This window comes from Neophocaena asiaeorientalis, unplaced genomic scaffold, assembly GCF_003031525.2.
Source record: "Neophocaena asiaeorientalis asiaeorientalis breed wild unplaced genomic scaffold, Neophocaena_asiaeorientalis_V1.1 scaffold131, whole genome shotgun sequence".
NCBI classification, from domain to species: Eukaryota; Metazoa; Chordata; class Mammalia; order Artiodactyla; family Phocoenidae; genus Neophocaena; species Neophocaena asiaeorientalis.
In genome coordinates this window covers 2531-24048 of record NW_020173201.1, presented here as the reverse complement: position 1 = coordinate 24048, position 21518 = coordinate 2531, and the positions used below count along the sequence as shown (strand labels likewise).

Genomic DNA, 21518 nt, shown 5'->3' with positions numbered 1-21518 from the left:
CATCTTGCTACTCATCTTTGATTCAGTCTTTCATCATTAAGTATGATGTTAACTATAGGTATCTTATAAATGCTCTTTATCAGGTTAAGGAAGTTCCCTTCTATTCCAGTTTGCTAAGAATTCTTATTATGAATGGATGTTGAATTCATATATCAAATTCAAGTCATCATTCAAATGCACTTTTTTTGCATCTATTAGAGATAAAAGTTTCTTATCATTCTTTTAATGTTTTTAAGTACCCTAATTGATTTTTGAATGCTAAATTGACCTTGCTTTTCTGGGATAAACCATTTTTTGTTAGGATGTACTATCCTGTTTTACATATTAGCTAATATTTTTGTTAGGGGATTTTTGCCTCTTTTTTATTCTGACAGAGAACTTTTATCCAGAATATATTTAAAACAATTACACGTTAATAATAAGAAAACAAACAGTCTAATAAAAGTGGACAAAAGATTTGAACAGACACTTCACAAAAGAAGATATTTGTAGGGTCAATATGCACCTGAAAAGGTGCTCAACATCATTAGTCAAAAGGGAAAGGCATAGGGGCTTCCCTGGTGGCGCAGTGATTGAGAGTCCGCCTGCCGATGCAGGGGACACGGGTTCGTGCCCCGGTCTGGGAAGATCCCACATGCCACGGAGCGGCTGGGCCCGTGGGCCCGTGGGCCATGGCCGCTGAGCCTGTTCGTCCGGAGCGTGTGCTCCGCAACGCGAAAGGCCACAATAGCGGGAGGCCACAACAGTGAGAGGCCCGCGTACCGCAAAAAAAAAAAAAAAAAAAGGGAAAGGCATAAGTTAAAACCACAATCAGATACCACCCTCACACCCACTAGAATGGCTATAATGAAGAAGACTGGCCACACCACCCCTTGGTGAGCATGCAGAGCAACTAGAATGTTCATCCATTGCTTGTAGGAATAGAAGATGGTACAACCACTTTGGAGAACATTTTGCTTCTACTTTTTTTTTTAACCCCCCCCCCCCGCTCTGCGGGCCTCTCACTGCTGTGGCCTCTCCCGTTGCGGAGCACAGGCTCCGGACGCGCAGGCTCAGTGGCCATGGCTCACGGGCCCAGCCGCTCTGCGGCATGTGGGATCCTCCCGGACTGAGGCACGAACCCGTGTCCCCTGCTTCGGCAGGTGGTCTCTCAACCACTGCACCACCAGGGAAGCCCATGCCTCTATCTTAATGAAGGATATTGTTTTGTAATTTTTTTCTGAGGGTATCTTTGTCAGGTTGTGGTGACCAGGTTATGGCAAACTCAAAATTCGTTGAAAAGTGTTCTCTCTTCCTTTATTTTCTTAAAGAGTTTGTCTTTAATTTGTGTGATTATATCCTTAAATGTTTGAGAGAATTTACCAATGAATTACCAGGGTTTGGAGTTTTTTTGTGGGATTATTTTGTTTGAATGTAAATTTAATTTCTTTAATAGATATAGGGTTATTCAAATCGTCTACTTCTTGTGTCTTGTTTGGTGAGTTGTGTTTTTCAAGTCATTGTTTCCTTTTTTAAAAAAAAACATTAAAACATTTATTTAAAATTATTTTTTAAAAAATGAACTAAGCTCATTTCTTCCTCAAAGGAAGCAGTAAAGAGAATGCCATACAGCAAAAAAAATTCTAAGTGTGTGATGCAATTGAGCTTTTGGGTTAATAGACTATTCTGGTTACTTGTGATTTATTCTACGTTTCTGTGTTTTAGTGACTTAGAGCCTTGTTATTTGTATTGGTTTTAAAGGTTAGGATCTTATGGCAAAGAAGCATATTGTAAACTTCAAGTATAAATATAGAAGGCAGAGGAAATTGAGTCTTTTGTGGTATTTTTGTTTTTTTAAAAACAGATTTGTTTTTCTTTAAACATATAAAGTGGTTAAAAACAGAAGAGTCACTGTTTGCTTAGAGGTTTTGTATAATCTCAGATTGTTTTATAGCAATCAGCCACTTTAAAGAAAGATGATCTCTGAAAAGCCATATTTTTTATTTTTAAAATATTTTCTCCTTTTAAGGCAAGCAGTTTGGAATCCAAAGATTATCTCCAGGTTTGTCTTCGAGTAAGACCATTGACACAGTCAGAAAAAGAACATGAGTCTGAGGTTTGTGTTGAATTTAATATGTTTTACTTCCATTAAATGGGCAAAATACCATTGTTTTAATTTACTTATTGTTAGTTTTTATTTATTTATTTGTGTTCTAGGGCTGTGTGTATATTCTGGATTCACAGACCATTGTACTGAAGGATCCTCAAAGTATCCTTGGTCGATTAAGTGAGAAAAGCTCTGGGCAGATGGCACAGACATTCAGTTTTTCCAAGGTAGGTACCCATGTGAAATGGAAGATTTTTCTTTTCAGGAAAAGAAACTTGGCTTAGGCTAAATTGCTACCTAATTATATATAATGAACTATATACATCTTGTGCTTATGAAACTTAGATCTTAGGTACTGGTATTTTTTTCTCAATGGTAGGACTCAAATTTCAGGTGTGTAAATATATAATTGGAAGTGAGAAAATCTTTGTAGAATTCTTGCAATCTTTTTTTGGTGGAGGGAAGTATCCTTTTCAAAATCTAGGTGAAAAGTTATTGGTTGGGGGCTTCCCTGGTGGCGCAGTGGTTGAGAATCTCCCTGCCAATGCAGGGGACACGGGTTCGAGCCCTGTTCTGGGAGGATCCCACATGCCGTGGAGCAGCTGGGCCCATGAGCCACAACTACTGAGCCTGCGTGTCTGGAGCCTGTGCTCCGCAACAAGAGAGGAAGCGACAGTGAAAGGCCCACGCACCGCGATGAAGAGTGGCCCCCGCTTGCCACAACTAGAGAAAGCCCTCGCATAGAAACGAAGATCCAACACAGCCAAAAAAAAAAAAAGTTATTGGTTGGGTCAGATTTCTATCTTGAAAGCTTTTTTTTGAAAGCTTTTTGAAAGTAGTTAAACTAGCAGGTGTATTTGTGGGAATTGGGGATATGGCAACTATTTTAAGAATGAATCTTGTAGGACAAATCTTTTAAATATTAAAAACATGAAAGGGTAGAACTCATTGTGGATATTAACTTGAACATTCTAAAAAGATTTTTTTTAAAAAATGCTTGTTTAGGTTTTTGGCCCAGAAACTACACAGAAGGAATTCTTCCAGGGTTGCATTCTACAGCCAGTTAAAGACCTCTTGAAAGGACAAAGTCGGCTGATTTTTACTTATGGGCTAACCAATTCAGGAAAAACTTATACATTTCAAGGTAAATAGTTTTATTTTTCTAGAAAGGAAGAAAGAGGCACTAATAATGTACTCATTTTCATAATACTTCTTATAGTTATGTTTCCTTTGCTTAGCACATTTGCTCCATTTTTAATAGTAATAGCATATTGAATGTGTATTGCCAATGGCTTTTAATTCAGATCGACTACTTTACCCATATGTAGAGAATTACATGATGATAAAAACTCAGAAGGGGGCTTCCCTGGTGGTGCAGTGGTTAAGAATCCACCTGCCAATGCAGGGGACACGGGTTCGAGCCCTGGTCTGGGAAGATCCCACATGCCATGAAGCAGCTAAGCCTGTGCGCCACAGCTACTGAGGCTGCACTCTAGAGCCCGTGAGCCACAACTACTGAGCCTGTGTGCCACAACTACGGAAGCCCACACACCTAGAGCCCATGCTCTGCAGCAAGAGAAGCCACTGCAATGAGAAGTCCACGCACCACAACGAAGAGTAACCCCTGCTTGTTGCAACTAGAGAAAGCCCATGTGTAGCAACGAAGACCTGACGCAGCCAAAAATAAATAAATAAATAAATATTTTTAAGAAAACCTTAGAAAAAGGATTGATGTGACATGGGGAATTAAGCATGGATAACCATGGAAACACTTTATAATTTATTTTACTTTTATACTTTGTGATAATGAATGATAGCCAATCTTAAAGCCTGATCTGAATGTAAAATTTCAGGTTTTGCATCAGAATAATAGTTGATAAAATGTCAGTTATACAGTGAAGACCAAAATGATGGAAAACCGAGTAATCCTTCAACTTCTCTCACTTTTGTCTCACCTTTTTACTCTTGCCTGTTAGTGGTATAAAAGGAGCCTTGGTAGTTCAAGAATGTTTTTTTCTAAGAGAGTATAAAACAAAAATTCTTTTCACAGGCACAGAAGAGAATATTGGCATTGTACCTCGAACTTTGAATGTATTATTTGATAGTCTTCAGGAAAGACTGTGTACAAAGATGACCCTTAAACCACACAGGTCCAGAGAATACTTACGTTTATCACCAGACCAAGAGAAAGAAGAAGTAGCTAGCAAAAGTGCATTGCTTCGACAAATTAAAGAGGTATGGGAGTATTTTAGTATGTAAAATATACATAATCCTGACCTTTTAGTAGCTCTTTAGTTTGTTTCAGCCTATATTGGACTGTTTTGTGGTGCTTGTGGCTATTGTCTTTTCTTTTTGAGAAAAGTATTAAAAGCTTTTTTGAAGTCATCTCTTCTTATTTCATACCGTACAAACAGCAGAAATGTTTAAACAATACAAATGTAAATGGTTCTTAAATCTTTTTTGGTTGCTGTAGAAACAGCAACTTTCTATATAATGATTTTTTTTAATTCTTTTTTTTAATTGTAAAAGTAATATGTATACACAAAATCTAAACAAGAGGATGTGAAAAATAAAAGTGAAAATTTCCTATAATTCCATTCCTGAAGAGAAAACCAATATTAGCAGATATGAACATATCCTTTTTGATCTTTTTCTCTCTGTACACACAAAAAAATCTATGTACAGAGCTTTCTGTATGTGTCTATATATACACACAGAAACATAGTCATATATAGTTGCATATATCTTCATATCTTTTTCTCTATATGTAAGATATGGTCTTTTTTTTTTTAACAAAAATGAGATTTTATTATACAGACATTCTGTAACTTGCTCTTTCATTTAACATGTCGTAAATCTTTTACTACCTTAATTCATGTGTCTTATCTGTTAGGTTATGTTTTTTCCTCTTTTCTTTCTTCTTTTTAATAGTTTTTTATTTAATAAATTTTTTTTTATAAAGTATACTTGTCTATTTATTCCTTCTTTGCCTTGTGGATTTTGTGTTATGCTTTCAGATATTTATTTTATCTATTTAAAATTGTTAAAAACTATTAACAGTCTTTATAAATATATTCAAAACACTGATGGGGATTTTCTTCGTAAAGTAATTTAGAAATCAGTGTTTCAAGGTAATAAAATATTGTTGCTCAGTGGAGAGCAAAGTTCAGAATCCATGATTATGGTCTCTGCAAGTAAAATTGTGAGTATTTTAACAAAATTTATGGAGATTGGTGGATAATTGCATGGATAATTCATAGAGGAAATTAAAGTCATTAATAATGAGAAAAACTTTCCCTAACAAGTTACCTGGTTAAAACAAAGTATTATTTTGCCTATGAAATTATTAAAATTTTAAAAACTTGAGATATGCACTTTTTTTAAAAGTTCTTTTTATTGAGGTATAGTTGATGTACAATATTATAGAAGTTTCAGGTGTACGATGTGAAATACACACTTTCACTTTCATATATTGGTTGTAAAATGTCTCTCTCCAAAGCAATTTGGCAATACTATACTAAGAGTGAGAACTTTAAAATAAGTTCATATTTTCATCCACCAATTCAGATTTAGGTATATGGCCTAAGGGAACAATTAAATTACAGAAGAAAAAAATAATATATTAAGATGTTTATCTTAGTATTATTTAGTTAAGTCATTTCACATCACACCTCTTCAGTTAGGCAGCCACCAAATGTTTACAAATAATTTTTAATTATAGAGAGAAAAAGCTTACAATGGAATAAGTGTAGGGAAAAATATAGAAGGGACTATATTGAAATTTTACTAGTAATTGCCTCTGAGTGGCAGTGATTATATATGATGATATTCTTTTTAATATTTTCTGTGGTTTCCCAAATTTCCTATTATTAGGATGTATTATTTCACTAGGAAGGAAATTAATAGAGGTCGTTGAATTGAGTAGATGAAAGGCAGGTGGCTTACTTGGATAGGTAATTAATAAGCTGGTTATTTAATCTTAACTAACAATGTTTTTTAACTTTTAAAAAAAATCTTTTTCAGGTTGTTATGCATAGTGACAGTTATGATACTCTTTATGGTAAGGTTTCCTTTCTCATTTACTTTTAAAATGTTGATTATTTGAAAAGCTTTTAATTTTTGAATCACTTCTGGTGATTTAATTTCTTTAATAAACAGTAATACTTGGAAAATGGTACATAACTATATGAAATATCAGTCATTGTAAAGTTTTATTTTGACTTAATAAATAAGTCCCTTTCACTGGTTAACTTTCATGTTGTTTCGAGAGAGACACTATTTTTCCTTTGTCCTTTATGTTTAATTTTTACGTAAAATTATTTTTACATTTATTAGCGTATTTGCAGAAAAGAAAAGAAAGATAAGGGATTTTGGTTAATACAAATATTTATATCTGCTTTGGTCCAAAAAGTTTTTAACATTGCTGGTCAAAAGATTAAGGATACTTAGTTTTTCAAGTTCAGGAGTCTTGATCTATCCTATTGTCTCATTTAATTTTGTGATTATCTTTTTTATTTTCTGTAGGAGGTTTAACAAACTCTTTGAATATCCCAGAGTTTGAAGAGTCCATGAGAGATTGTGAACACGCGAGCTTGAATATGGATAATAATATAAAATTTTCTGTGTGGGTTTCTTTCTTTGAGATTTACAATGAATGTATTTATGATTTGTTTGTTCCTGTCTCATCTAAATTCCAAAAGAGAAAGATGCTACGCCTTTCCCAAGATGTAAAGGGCTATTCTTTTATAAAAGGTATACTAGTGAGTATTTTTTACTTTATTGCTCTGAAATTCCTTTCTAGGCTTTGTTATAGGAAAGCAGACTGGAAATTGAAAATTTTTATACTAATTATTTTTCATTTTTTAATCTATTTATTTTTGGCCACATTGGGTCTTCGTTGCTATGCACAGGCTTTCTCTAGTTGTGGCGAGCAGGGGCTGCTCTTTGTTGCAGTGCACGGGTTTCTCATTGTGGTGGCTTCTCTTGTTGCAGAGCACAGGCTCTAGGCACGTGGGCTTCTGTAGTTGTGGCACACGGGCTCTGTAGTTGTGGCTCGTGGGCTCTAGAGCACAGGCTCAGTAGTTGTGGTGCTCGGGCTTAGTTGCTCTGTGGCATGTGGGATCTTCCCGGACCAGGGCTCGAACCCGTATCCCCTGCGTTGGCAGGCGGATTCTTAACCACTTCACCACCAGGGAGGTCCTGTATACTGATTATTAACATCAAAATAATAGTTTGTGCTTTGAAAGTATGTTTTGGTATGTTAATTAAACTTGAAGGTGAAGGGGTCTAGTTTAATGTTGTATTTGCTAGAGTATTATTGATTGGATTTTAGGGGATGGGAAAAGCTGTGTGTGTGGGTATTCACATTATTCTGCTGCTTTGTAACAGTATTCAAACTTCAGAGCCATGTATCAGTAAATGTTTCTGTTCCATAGTGCTGTTTTTCCAACCTTTTAAAAATCACTACCCCACAGTAGGAAATACATATTAATAACATCATGATCCTGTACCTGCATGTGTATATATATACATATATACAATTGAAAAGTTTCATTAATTATACTTACCCTTACTACAAGGAATGCACTTTGTTGTTTTCTATATTGTACCTCATTTTTACAAAATGCTAGTTGTGACTCAATAAATTTGACTTCATGACTCACAAATGAATTGCAGTCTATAATGTCTCATAGCTAGGTAATTTTCTAGGTTTAATCTGTAATGTATTTTGTCTTTTTTTTTTTCTGGATGTCTAATTGTAAGGAATCTTACCTATTTTTAATTTTCCCTTTGGCAGATTCTGTTGAAGAACATTTACTTTCTGTGTTTGTACTACTTAAATACTGGAAAATCATTATAATATCCTCTTCGTGCATACTTCTTTTTTTATATTTATTTATTTGGCTGCATTGGGTCTTAGTTGTGGCATGCGGGATCTTCATTGCAGCGCGTGGTCTTCTCTCTAGTTGTGGCATGTGGCCTCTAGAGCGTGCGGGCATAGTTGCCCCATGGCATGTGGGATCTGAGTCCCCCGACCAGAGATCGAAACCACGTCCCCTGCATTGGAAGGCGGATTCTTAACCACTACACCACCAGGGAAGTCCCTTGTGTAATTCTTTTCTAATGCAGTATGGAATAGCTGAGTTGACTATACCTAGGGCGTGTTATTAAAAGAAAGATTTTATTATATGTCTTTGGGAAAGAGATTACATATCTTCAAAGAGATTACATTGTACTGCAAATGCTGTGTTTTTATAAATTGATATGTGTCCTCTTTATTTTTTAAAGATCTACAGTGGGTTCAAGTATCTGATTCCAAGGAAGCATATAGACTTTTAAAACTAGGAATAAAGCACCAGAGTGTTGCTTTCACAAAACTGAACAATGCTTCCAGTAGAAGGTAAGGAGTAAACCCTGTGGTGTAAGCCTGAGGTGTGCTAATTTAAACACAACTAATTTAAGATTAAAGTGGACAGTAGGTTCTCTGATATATTAAATGAATTCATAGGCATAAAAACATTCTGTAAACTGAAGAGCACTAAACACATAAGATTATCAGGACTGTTTCTTGTTCTAATGTAAGATTTACTAATATACACTCAGTCTGAGGTATTTTTACTCTTTCTGAATGTGAATATCTAAGCTCAGTATTTTAGTTACCTGTAACGGTGGACTTTTCTCTGTGTTTTTCCTACTTACCCCATGAACACAGACACTATATGCATACTGAGTTGGGCCAAAATCTCAAAGGGCTAAGGAAGGATTTTTTTTAATGTTTATGATATATGATATACATATCATGTATCATATATGATATGCGATATATATATCATATATCATATGTATGATATATGTTTTTGTATAGCTAAAGGAAAAGGAAGGATGTTTTTGATGGAAGGGATTGGTGGATGAGAGGCAAAAGAAAATAAGTTTAAGTTTATACTTAAAACAGGTTTTCTCTTAAGGGGGAAAGAACCCTGTCCCCCATGTGTGGAGTGAAGGTAATATATAATCCAGATAAGCCTGTATTTAGGCCAGATATATACTTTGCTTTAGGTATATATTCAAAGTAGATTAGCTGTAAATAATACCATTTTAACTAGTAATATCTCTGCAAGCAAATTGAGACTTTATTATAAATGATTTCGTTAATAGAAATAAGAAGAGGAGTAGGTTTGAAGGATTTGGGGCTAAGTGCAAGAAAGATAAGATATTTTGTTTTAGGTAGTTGGGTGGTATGTAGGTGATAGTGGAGCACTGAATTGAAATATCTGACAGCTAGTTGGAGAATGCAGTGCTGGAGCTATGGCTAGTATTAGGATATAAATAGATGTTGATTTAGATGCTTGTCTCCTATTTAGAATGCAGAAATTAAAAGTGAACGATAATATTTGATCTTTGTTTACTTCTTTTAGTCACAGCATATTCACTATTAGAGTATTACAGATTGAAGAATCGGAAATGCCTCGTGTAATGCGAGTCAGTGAGTAAGTTGAGCATTCTTTAAATTGTAATTATTCTGAATTGTTTTGTTTTGAAGAATTTTTTTAAGTTTTTTTTTTTTTTTTTTTTTAGATTGTCTTTATGTGATCTTGCTGGTTCAGAACGAAGCATGAAGACACAGAATGAAGGTGAAAGGTTAAGAGAGACTGGGAACATCAACACTTCTTTATTGACTCTGGGAAAGTGTATCAATGTTTTGAAGAACAGTGAAAAGTCAAAGTAAGAGTTGCTGAACATGTTATTAGCATATTAAGTATTACAATATTTAGACCTTCAGCTTTGCTGGTTTTAGAAAGTTCTCTTGTTTTTAACTTGCTTCTTATGACTATATATGGATTGTAATTAAAATTACTTAGAAATCTTGGATTAAAAAAATGATAGAAATAAAAAAAAATGTCAGTCAATGCCAGTGGCTCATCAAGTAAACACAATATTTTCCATAGCAAATATATATCAACAGACATCTTGGATAGTGCTTCTGATGATGCTGGTTTAGCATCTAAAACCACGTTATTCTTATTAATGCATTCTGTTTTTCTAGATGTGATAGATTTCTGCATTAATTGTGAATCAGCCTATACCATTTCTAGTTAAGGTGTATATATTGTGTGATTGGCCTACACTAGAAAACACAACCCGATTCAATATGACTTTCTTTACATTTTGCCTAGTATTAGAATTACTATTATAACTAGTAGTAGTATTTAAAGAAAACAACATGAATAAACAGAAAATGATTATTATGGGTGGAACTAATTATTAACCTAGAATTTAAGTCCATGATAGCTATATTATTTCTTTGTAAAATTTATCAGCATACTGACTTCATGAGACATGTTTTAACTTACAGTTTTTTGAAAAATTTTTCCGTAGGTTTCAACAGCATGTGCCTTTCCGGGAAAGTAAACTGACCCACTATTTTCAAAGTTTTTTCAACGGTAAAGGGAAAATATGTATGATTGTCAACATCAGCCAATGTTTTCTTGCCTACGATGAGACACTCAATGTGTTGAAGTTCTCAGCCATTGCACAAAAAGTAAATATAATTAAATTTCTGCACAATTTATTAAGCTTCTTATCATTAGAGTATTAATTATTTTTTTCTTGGAGTAGTTAATACATTTTGCAATAGCTCTAAACCTAGAAAATAACTGAAAATTTAAAATGTAATGCTTGATCAAGTAGTAGGACATAGGAAAAATATTGAAAGTAACCCCTGCTTAAGAGTAAAATGACCTCAGTAATAAATAAACTTACCCATTACAAATTTCGAGTAATTCTTGCAGCAAATTGTCAGCTCTGCTGTCCATCTGGTTCATTTAGTGGCTAATCAGGAAACCCCCTGCTAGGAATAGTATTGATACTAAGGACTTAACCCAGGAAAGTAAATTAATCTGTAGTATACATGTGTAATTAGCTTTTTTCTTATCAAATATTTATTTAAGGATGCTAATTCCTTCTTGCATGTTCGTTTGCATTGTTTTTGTTTTTTAATTCTCAAGTTGTCATTTGACTTAAATTTATAAAATTTTTGTTTTGTGTGGACAGTTCTTGCCTTTTCTGTTTTAAAAGTTACATTGAATATTTTAACAGGTTTGTGTTCCAGACACTTTAAATTCCTCTCAAGAGAAATCATTTGGACCTGCCAAATCTTCTCAAGATGTATCACTAGATATTAATAGTTCAGATAATAAAATACTAAATGAAAAGAGATCCACAATTTCATGGGAAAATAGTCTAGAAGACGTGGTGGAAGATGAAGATTTGGTTGAGGATCTAGAAAAAGCTGAAGAAAAGCAAAATGTGGAAAGTGAATTTACTGATGAAGATCTAGATAAAACATTAGAGGATGATAAGGCTTTCAGTAGCCATGAGGAGAAGAGAGTATGTATTAAGAACTCATATTCTGAAGTTGGCTTATTTATTATTCTGAAGTTAGGGTTAATAATTCTTAAGGCTGTTTCTCTCATTTTTTTAACAATACACTAATTTTGTCTTTCATCTTCATGTTTTGAAAATTTTCACATCCACAGAAAGAATAATACAATGAATACGCATTTGCACTTCACCTGAATTTGCCAGTTGTTAACATTTTATCATATTTACTTTAATTCTCTTTCTGTGAGTGTGTGAATACACATCTTTTTGGTGTATCATTTGAAAACATGATGCAGACATAATGACACCTTACAAATAACTACTTCAGCATGCTTCCCAAGAACGTGGACATTTTCCTCATGATCAAAAGACCATTTTCATACCTAAGCAATTTCACATTGATACAATAACGTAATGTTATATTGTCCATATTGAGATTTATCCAGTGGTCAGTATTTCCTTTATAGCCACTTTGTTATCGATCTACAACCAAAGTTAATGCATTGCTTTTGATTATCATGTTTCTTTAGTTAATCTCTAATCTAGTGTAGATGTTTTTGAAAAATTGTGGTGAGTTGTCTTGTAGAGTATCTCCAGTCTGGATCTGTCTTATTATTTCCTGATTCAGGTTTAACACTTTAGATAAGCCTATCATATAGGTGAAGTTGTGAATTTCCCATTACATCACATCAGGAGGCAGCTGATGTCTGATTTCCCCATTTTTGGTGATGCTAAATTTTGCTCATTTGGTTAAGGTTTTGTGTTTAGATCTCTCTTCATTGTAAAAGCGTATCATCTGTGAAGATGCTTTGACACCATGTGAATATCTTGTTCCCCAGTATCCTTTCACCCAGTGATTTTAGCATACTCCGCCAAACTTTTACTTTGCAGTCTTAAGTACAATTGTGCAAAATGTCTGCCCAGTACTGATTATCCTATTTATTCAAAAACAAAAATTATTTGGCTGTCTTATATTTATGGTAAACAAGATTTAATGCTGGTTCTTTTTTTTTAATTAATTTATTTTTGGCTGCATTTTGTCTTGGTTGCTGCACGCGGGCTTTCTTTAGTTGCAGCGAGCGGGGGCTACTCTTAGTTGTGGTGTGTGGGCTTATTGCGGTAGCTTCTCTTGTTGTGGAGCATGGACTCTAGGCACGCGGGCTCAGTAATTATGGCTCACAGGCTCTAGAGCACAGGCTCAGTAGTTGTGGCTTACGGGCTTAGTTGCTCCGTGGCATGTGGGCTCTTCCCAGATCCGGACTTGAACCGGTGTCCCCTGCCTTGGCAGGCAGATTCTTAACCACTGCACCACCAGGGAAGCCCAGTGGCAGTTCTTTTATCCTCTGTCCGAATACAATTCACACATATATTTAAGTTGTTATTAATCCTGAAATGTAGATCATGTCCACAGTACCAGTTCCCCTCATTAACTGCTCATAACTATTACATATGTATACATGGAGTATTCTTACCAGCGTCACAGGAACACTAGTAATCCTGTGCTCATGGATGTGCTTCAGTGGTATTGCCACATCTGACATCATAGTACTCTTTTGGACTGTAGAAGTCTAAGTAGATGGATGATGTATTGAGTTAAATACTCTCATTTTAATAGTTTATTTCAGTGTCCCTGAAAGCTATAGTTGTGCCTGTGTTGTTAGGAAATGAAAATGAAAGCTTTAGATGCCACTAGTCTCAGTTAATCTGGTTACTATGTGATTGGACCTTGTTTACCTTGGATCTCTGTAATGTAGTACTTCCCTCAGTGACAAAATGAGCTGTTAATAGTCCTATTTTAGGTTTTATTGATCTTCTCAAAACTGAAATTTATATAGAATATCCATTAAACTTAAAATGTTAGTAGAATTTCAGAATTTATTAGGGAAAAATAGTGTAGTTTATAAAGGATTATATAGTGTAAATGCATATCTTATAATGTTGACTAGGTACTTTATTTTTATTTATTTATTTATTTTATGACTAGGTACTTTAAAATTTAATCGAGGTTTTTTCCTAATATTTTAAAAAATGATTATAGACTTTGCATGCTTTACATTATTAGCATTTTAATTAGAGGATTGTATTAAAGATCATTATGAAATATATTGATATTAGCATATTTACACTTACAATTCATTTAACTAGGCTAATCAACCAGAATTTTTTTCACCAAAAACTTTGTCAGATGCTAACAATGATAGAAAACTAATTGTTATTGAGAATTATTGAAAGAAACCAATTTTCCAAGGTTTCCCACATTCATGCAGATTTCTCTAAGTCTCCCACATTTCTTCTTCAGTAGTTACTATTTATTATTTTAAACAGTGGGAAAGTCTGTGGTTATTCAAAATTATAAAAGTATTATATAATCTTGGTGGAATCTAGAAAAAGAAAAAGAGGAAAATAATTAAATATAAATCTCTCTCTAATCTACTGCTCACGTTAGTAGGTTTTTACTATACATTATAATATTGTAACCTAATTTTCTTCACTTAAAAATAAATTGTGAAAAGTATGAATTATAAATATGTCATCATAATTCATTACAGTAGTTTACTGTATGATGGTACCATAGTTGAACCCATCTCTTTGACTGTTGAGCTGGGTTTCACTTTTTCTTTATTTACATACAACCACTCACTGTTGCAAAAAACACAGTGACCATTCTTACAGCCAAAACGCTGGGTCCTATTATATAATTAATTCCTCAGTATAAGTTCTTAGAAGCAGAATTTCAAAGTCAGGATATCTATAGAAATATTTTCAAATACAAAATTGAAAAACTGAAAGATCTGTAACTTTGAGAGAGTTTATTAATTTATTATTGAGAAACTTTAATCAAAAACCTTGAAAAAGAATATTAGGCTTTTTTCTTGAATGCTAAAATTTATTACATATCTATGCTGGCTATGATGTCAAGTTGTAATTGCCTTATTGTTCATTGTCTGTATTACGTGATTAATTATGTATGTGCTTTCAAAGACAGAGTTGTTGCTCACATTTGAATAGTTACAAAAGCCCAATAGGATAAGTTTTTAAATTTATTTTATTATTTATTTATTTATTTTTGGCTGTGTTGGGTCTTTGTTGCTGTGCGCGGGCTTTCTCTAGTTGTGGCACGCCGGCTTCTCATTGCGGTGGCTTCACTTGTTGCAGAGCACGGGCTCTAGGCGCACGGTCTCAGTCGTTGTGGCTCGCGGGCTCTAGAGCACAGGCTCAGTAGTTGTGGCTCACGTGCTCTAGAGTGCAGGCTCAGAAGTTGTGGCACATGGGCTTAGTTGTTCTGCGCCATGTGGGATCTTCCCGGACCAGGGCTTGAACCCATGCCCCCAGCATTGGCAGGCAGATTCTTAACCACTGCACCACCAGGGAAGTCCCCAATAGGTTAAGTTATGTAACATTCTCTTTGTCATTTTGGAACATGTTTGGGGGTTCTTAGTAACTACTCCATATAATACTTCAACTTTATATTTTGACAGACTAATTTTAAACTCAAACTTAAGCATGTACCACAGACCTGGTCTTTACTTTCTCCACCTAAGAAATGTGGATGCTGCTACCAAGCTTACAGAGGGTTGTGTGGATTAAATGAAATAAAATATGAACTTCCCAAAGTAGTTTCTGGTAGATAATAGATGCTCAAATTTTATTTTCTCTTCTTTCTTTGTGTAGCTAGACAGTGAGACATTTGAATTACTGTATATCTGTTTCTAAAACATGGAGAGGCGTATTTGATTTTTCAGATTATTGAATCTCTGCAAATACATAATTTTCAGTGAAAATATCATCTCCAACAAAAGGGTGCATAATTACAACCTAAATGGAAAAAGTTTTATTTTTGAACACTTGGACAGTCTTTCTCTTGGAATATATTTGTTTTTTTAATTAGAATTTTAATATTTATATTTTAGAAACTTTTGGATTTAATAGAAGACTTGAAAAAAAAACTAATAAATGAAAGAAAAGAAAAGTTAACATTGGAATTTAAAATCCGTGAAGAAGTTACACAGGAGTTTACTCAGTATTTGGCTCAACGGGAAGCTGACTTTAAGTAAGTTTTTTCGTTCATGTCCTGGTAAAAATTGAGAATTTTATTTACTTGTTTAAATTTTTTTTTTTGGGCTTTTTATTTTATATTAGGTGACTTCTGAATTATGACCTTCATGCAGGCTTAAAAATAGCTGTTACTAATCCCCATGGTGATTGTGAATTATACATGAATGATTATTTAAACTGACTTTTAATTTATAATGTACTTAATCTTAGAAATTTAAAATAAAAGCACGAAGTAGTGCTTTTTCTGTTTCTTAATGGGATTAATTTCTGTTATGAAGAGAAACTCTCCTTCAGGAACGAGAGATATTAGAAGAAAATGCTGAATGTCGTTTGGCTATCTTCAAGGATTTGATTGGTAAATGTGACACTCAAGAAGAACCAAACAATGAAGATCGTGCCGTGAAAGCTGAAACTGAAGTATGTTAACTGAAATATTAAATCCATGAGGTTTAGGTACCAGGATTTAGTATACCACATCAATGATGAGAAATATTAATATACTTTAGAATTAAAACAAAAAACTTAATATGTAGCTTTATTATAATTAAGCATGCTTTGTTAAGAATGTAAGCACAAATCGTTTAAATATAGCTATTGAACTTATAAAAATATATATCTGTTACATTTATATCTCAGTTTGGTGTTGATTGAGTCATTGTGTTGATTGTAGGTAGATACCTTTTTGTCTGATTATGGGATACCCCTCTCAGATTTGTATTAAACTTAAAGAATTTTAAATGGCTGAGAGATCTAAAGGGTCATTTAGTTCTGTTCTGATTAAAACAAAAACATTTATATATAGAAAGATCACTGTTGCTTGGCTGACTGACGATTCCCTACTGTTGAGGAAAGTAGGGAAACAAAGCCTTTGAAGGCTCATTATATAACTGAAAGTACACCTGAAACATTATTTCTCCATAAAAACAATGTCATAAACTATGATAAGTCATTCCAGAACAATTACGATTACCTAGTTCAGGTTATATAATGAGCCTTCAAAGGCTTTGTTCGGCTAGCGCAGGAAACAAATTTCCAGTTTCATAATTCAGACCAAATCCCAAACTATGTCAGGGACACATAATGTTTCATGTTCCATAGAACAGAAAATGAGTAATGGAGCACAACTTTTTCATAATTGGAGGTAGTTCTATATAATCTATTTAAAAATTTTAAAGTTGTGAATTTTTTTGCTGTTTATTTTTAAAACTCTCAATCAGATGATACCACACTGAAATAGTGAAAGCCACTGTTAACATTAGGTATGTGGTTTTTGCTATTTTTAGGAAGGACAGAATTATGTAGGAATTGAAGATATTATTGGTTCTCTTCAAGATGATGTCACTGATATTAAGAAACAGGCTGAAATTGCTCACTTATGTATTGCATCTCTTGCTGACCCCCAGGAAGCTATTGCTTGTTTAGAATTAAAGTTTAATCAAGTTAAAGCTGAATTAGCTAAAACCAAAGAAGAATTAACCCAAACCCAGGAGGAGTTAAAAAAGAGAGAAAATGGTAAGTGGATGTATTTTACCCCATGTAGATGTTATAAATTCATAAAAAGACAGTTGGTAAGTATGAGATTTATGCAGCTTATTTACCAAGTGGCCAGAAAATGATGGTGGTAATGTATTTAATATTTTACCATTTGTATGAGTTTATAGTAACTTACTAGTACAAATATTTTTTTGCTTTTCTTTACTTTTAGACCAATATTATTAGAAAACGGGCTTCTCAGAAAAAACCAAAAACTAAGTATAGCTTTATCAGCAAATTAAGAAATCTCATAGGAAATTGTAAAGCTGTAAATTTTGTTTATATATATATTATATATTTACTTAAATATATATTTATATAAATATATATATATATATATATATATGGTTTTTCACATCTGAGTTTCAAGTGTTAGATGAAATACTCGGCCCTTTTCTGTGTGAAACAAGATGGGTGGAAAATAACAGGTAAGTGATGTCTCATTCTGAAGTGTATCAGAAAGGTACCAGCTAATTCCTTTCTGACATTATACCAGAAATTTTTTACTATTGAGCATACGTGTTTCATTTTTACCCTGAGTTTTGAAAGTGGCTTTTTCAGAAACATTACTCTCTGGTGGTAGAATTTGTAGCTAAGCGCTTGTGTGCTTCTAGTGCTGTGAAAATTCTTTTTCCTGAGTATAACAATAAAGCGTCTACTATAGCAGCTTATGTTTCATGATTATTCAGTGATATAATTTTTAGGTGCTTAGATATTCATTTTTAATATTCTTATTTTTTCAGAATCAGAAATTAATTTAAATTCATTGGTTCAAGAGCTTGAGAAATCTATTAAGGTAATACTTTTAAGTTTTATTTTGTCTTGATAAGGAAATTAATAATTAAGTAAAATAAGCAGCATGAATTATGACTAGGTACGTCTATTTTAAAAATAAAGTAATAAATGAATGTGATAAAAAAAATTGATGAGCATAAATGCCTTCACCCTCATACCTCTTTCCAAAGATGGCCTCTGGAAAGTTTCTTTAGTCCTTCCAGAAAAGATTTGTGTGTGTGTGTGTGTGTGTGTGTGTGTGTGTGTGTGTGTGTGTATATGTATATATATATATATGAAACAAACACACTTTTAAAAATATTTGTACAAATGGGATTGTAGTTCTGTGTCTTGCTTTCTTCCCTTAGAAGACATCTTAGAGATAATTCTATGGCAGCACATACAGATCTATGTCATTCTTTTACTAGGTTTATTGTGTTGGTTAGATATATTTAAATGGTGTTTATTTTGTCTGAAGTTACTGAGTGTTTTAAAATTTAGGATATGGCCTGAGCAGTGTGCAGCATTGGAATCCTGAAAATCTCTAGCACTTTGTACCTTCATATCAGATAATTACTCTAAATGATTGTAGATGAATTTGACATTGATAGATATAAATATGAAATTGCAGGTATACATAGAGGTGAAGTGAATTTAAAATTCTAAACTTAATATTTTTCCTGACCTTCTCTTAACTTACATTTGTCCTTCTAAAGAGCTGAATATTTTAAGATATGATCAGAGATAAATAATTCAAGATCTTGGTATCTAATACCCAGTACTTAAAAAGGTAACCAAAATAATGTACTTAGTACAAGACATTACAGCTATTGTTTACACAATTTGTGATCTTTTCCTTTTCCTTTATTTTTTCTAGTTACAAAAATAGCTGCTAGTTGTAAAAATTCAGCTATATTAAAGTAGAAAGTACAGTAGTACCCCATAATGTCTCTCCTACATCAAAAACAAAACAAAACCAACTTGGCTGGTAGCTCTTTGAGACTTTTATATATATCCATTTTTATAGAACATTTACTATGAACTCTTAAGTTCTTTACATATATTTACTTGTTTAAATCTCAGAACAATCTTATGATGTAGATACTGTTATTTTTTATTTTTATGGAGGTGTCAAATAACTTGCCTAGGGTTAAGAGAACTTAACCTCATGGTGTTGATTAACTGTTGATCTAGGGTCACTGTTCCAAAGGTTGTTTTGAAAGCAGACTCTTTTAATGATTAAAAGTTTGTTTTGCATGGTTCTTTAGCATCCTTCCTACCAAGCATACCCTAGGCAGAAAACATTCCTTTGAATAACTGAGATTTGTGGAGGATGGATTTTCTTGGTGAAGATTGTATAATTTGAAGGAGGAAAAAAATGACTAGGTGATTATGATAGGTCTGAGAGTGGAAGAGGAGACAACTTGAAATTGTCATGGTCTGTTTGAAAACTCAAAGTTTGTCAGAGGTCTGATCCCTCTACCCCAGGATTTTGTCATTTATCAGCGACACCAAGAGACTAATTGTGAAAAAGCAGGGAGGTTGTTCTTCATGATATCCTTTGTTTAGGGATATCTAAAAATACTTTGGTTTTTTTTAATAATGCATTACTTTTTGACTTAAAGTCATTTTATCTATATCTCTTAAGAACATTTGCTGATTTTACGATGTAAAATGATGTTTTGTTTTCTCATATAGTTTTTTTTTCCCCAAAAAATGGATTGCTACCAGTATGTAGGGATTTAATTAATCTCTGCTTTTAAAAAAATCTCTACCTTTACCATACTTTTAATTACTTTATAAACATACACGTAACTGCTGAGGTTTCACCCTTCCTCTTTCTGGGTACCTTTTCTTCTGCTGTCCTTTTAGGGAGGCATAGTCTTTGCCTTAAAAAATAAAAATCTAAATGGCTTTTATCATCTAGATAAACTAGGAGCTCATTTTTTTTTGTTTTTTTTTGTTTGTTTCCACGTGCAGAAGGATTCACATTTATTGGTTCAAATACAGTACCTAACATTTGCTAAACATGCATTTCACACTACTTGGTCACATTTCCACAGGTAGTCAATGCACAGAAGAGGGTCCATCCTTTGCCAGATGGTAGGGTGGGAGGTAGCAGAGGGACTGGGTAGCAGAGCTTGCCAGCTATCATTTGGTCATGAAGGGTTGATGGAGCCAGGTTGGCAGGCAGCCCTTTGTACAGCCCACTAGGGACAAGGGCCCAGAGACATCCTGTTTGCTCGACTCATATATAGGACTATGGGTAGAGGTGGGCCTCGGGTAGGCAGCCCAGGGGTAGGCTCACGGATGCATGTTGCCACCGGAGCTCTGAAGGTGGTGTCATGGGAGGTAGGGCTAGGAGTTCACTTTTAAAGCAGTGTGTAGACTGTGTATCTTTGATATACATAAGCTAGAAGCTAAGGCTAGAACCTTTTCTGTGACTTGTGAACAAACTAACAAAGACATTGTTACTTTGAGAAGCTTTGGTTGTAAAACAATTGATGAGTTTCTCCAGTTACTCAAGATTACTCAAGATTTTAAGTAAAAGCACCTATAAGAAACAATTTTGTCATAGTGTTTTCATATTTTTCTTTTCAAAGCACATTTTGTTTATGACTTAGGGTAAGTGTTTTAGGGTTCTGTGGTTATCTGTAAATAAGTCTCTAACCCACCTGATTCCCATAGAAAATCTAAAGATGAATTTGTTTTTAGTATTGGGGTGAAACTACACACTTAACAAGTTTTTTTTGTCCTTAGTGAATGTACAAGTTAGTTAATATTGCTCACTTCCTAGAGTCATTGGTTATTTTAGGGTGAGATTTAAGAAATAACTTAGAAAATGTTTCAATAAACTTGAAAATAAAATTTTTATGATACAGTATTGAATCATAATTTATATAGTTCTTAAATGTATTATAGCTTTCTATATGTGAACTAATTTTAATTTATTTTACTTTAGGACAATGCTGGTACATCTACTTTAATAATAAACAATAAATTGGTTTGTAATGAAATGATTGAAATGTCTAAGGACAGCAAAACTAAAACCTATTCAGGAAGAAAAAGATTAAATGAAATTGAACTTCAACAAGATGAACCACCAGCAAAGAAAGGTACTCTTCAGCTGCTAGCAGGAGGCTTTTAAGAAAGCTAACTCCTAAACCAGGAAACAGAAGAGTTGTAAAGAGAAGGAAATTTACTTATCTAAGGAAAAAAAAACTGAGAAAATATAAATGTCCCTAAGTTTTACACTAACATGTTATAAACTGTCTAGAGGATGGGTATATTTAAAGCTGCCTTTATTTTAATAAGTATGTTTTTAGATATTGTGCTTTTATCACTTTAACATGACAATAATTCTTTTACTTCTGTGCCTATAGTAGTTAAAAGTCATCACTTTCATCTTCATGATTATAGTACATTTTCTGCCAGAATTTCTCCACATTGTTTTTTCATTTGAAGGAAAAGCCATTTGACAGTAAGGCTTTGAGCTAAACATTACTAAAGACAAATGTGGTCAAGTTTTGTTTTCTATGAAATTACTAAAAAAAAAAGTGGTCACATGCTTCTCTATACTATACATCCCTGGTTATATGGAAGAACATGGCAGCTTTCACCTTGTCTCTAAGCTATTCATTCTGTCTTTTGGAAAACTTTTACAGTCTGATACAGGGAGGGAGGCCTT

General features: G+C 33.6%; 1 protein-coding gene across 1 annotated transcript in view; it reads left to right on the top strand.

The window, feature by feature from the left end:
- Window positions 1-20978, top strand: part of LOC112399576 (kinesin-like protein KIF20B) — a 30020-nt gene extending 9042 nt beyond the window's left edge. The window contains exons 3-18 of the mRNA XM_024744812.1: window positions 2009-2095; window positions 2197-2313; window positions 3092-3230; window positions 4137-4321; window positions 6110-6146; window positions 6611-6838; window positions 8375-8486; window positions 9502-9573; window positions 9662-9808; window positions 10463-10625; window positions 11183-11473; window positions 15379-15518; window positions 15802-15940; window positions 16807-17035; window positions 17800-17852; window positions 20793-20978. Of these exons, the coding sequence (XP_024600580.1) occupies window positions 2009-2095; window positions 2197-2313; window positions 3092-3230; window positions 4137-4321; window positions 6110-6146; window positions 6611-6838; window positions 8375-8486; window positions 9502-9573; window positions 9662-9808; window positions 10463-10625; window positions 11183-11473; window positions 15379-15518; window positions 15802-15940; window positions 16807-17035; window positions 17800-17852; window positions 20793-20978 (2325 nt within the window). The remainder of the gene's footprint in view (window positions 1-2008; window positions 2096-2196; window positions 2314-3091; window positions 3231-4136; window positions 4322-6109; window positions 6147-6610; window positions 6839-8374; window positions 8487-9501; window positions 9574-9661; window positions 9809-10462; window positions 10626-11182; window positions 11474-15378; window positions 15519-15801; window positions 15941-16806; window positions 17036-17799; window positions 17853-20792) is intronic.
- Window positions 20979-21518: the final 540 nt, after the last annotated feature.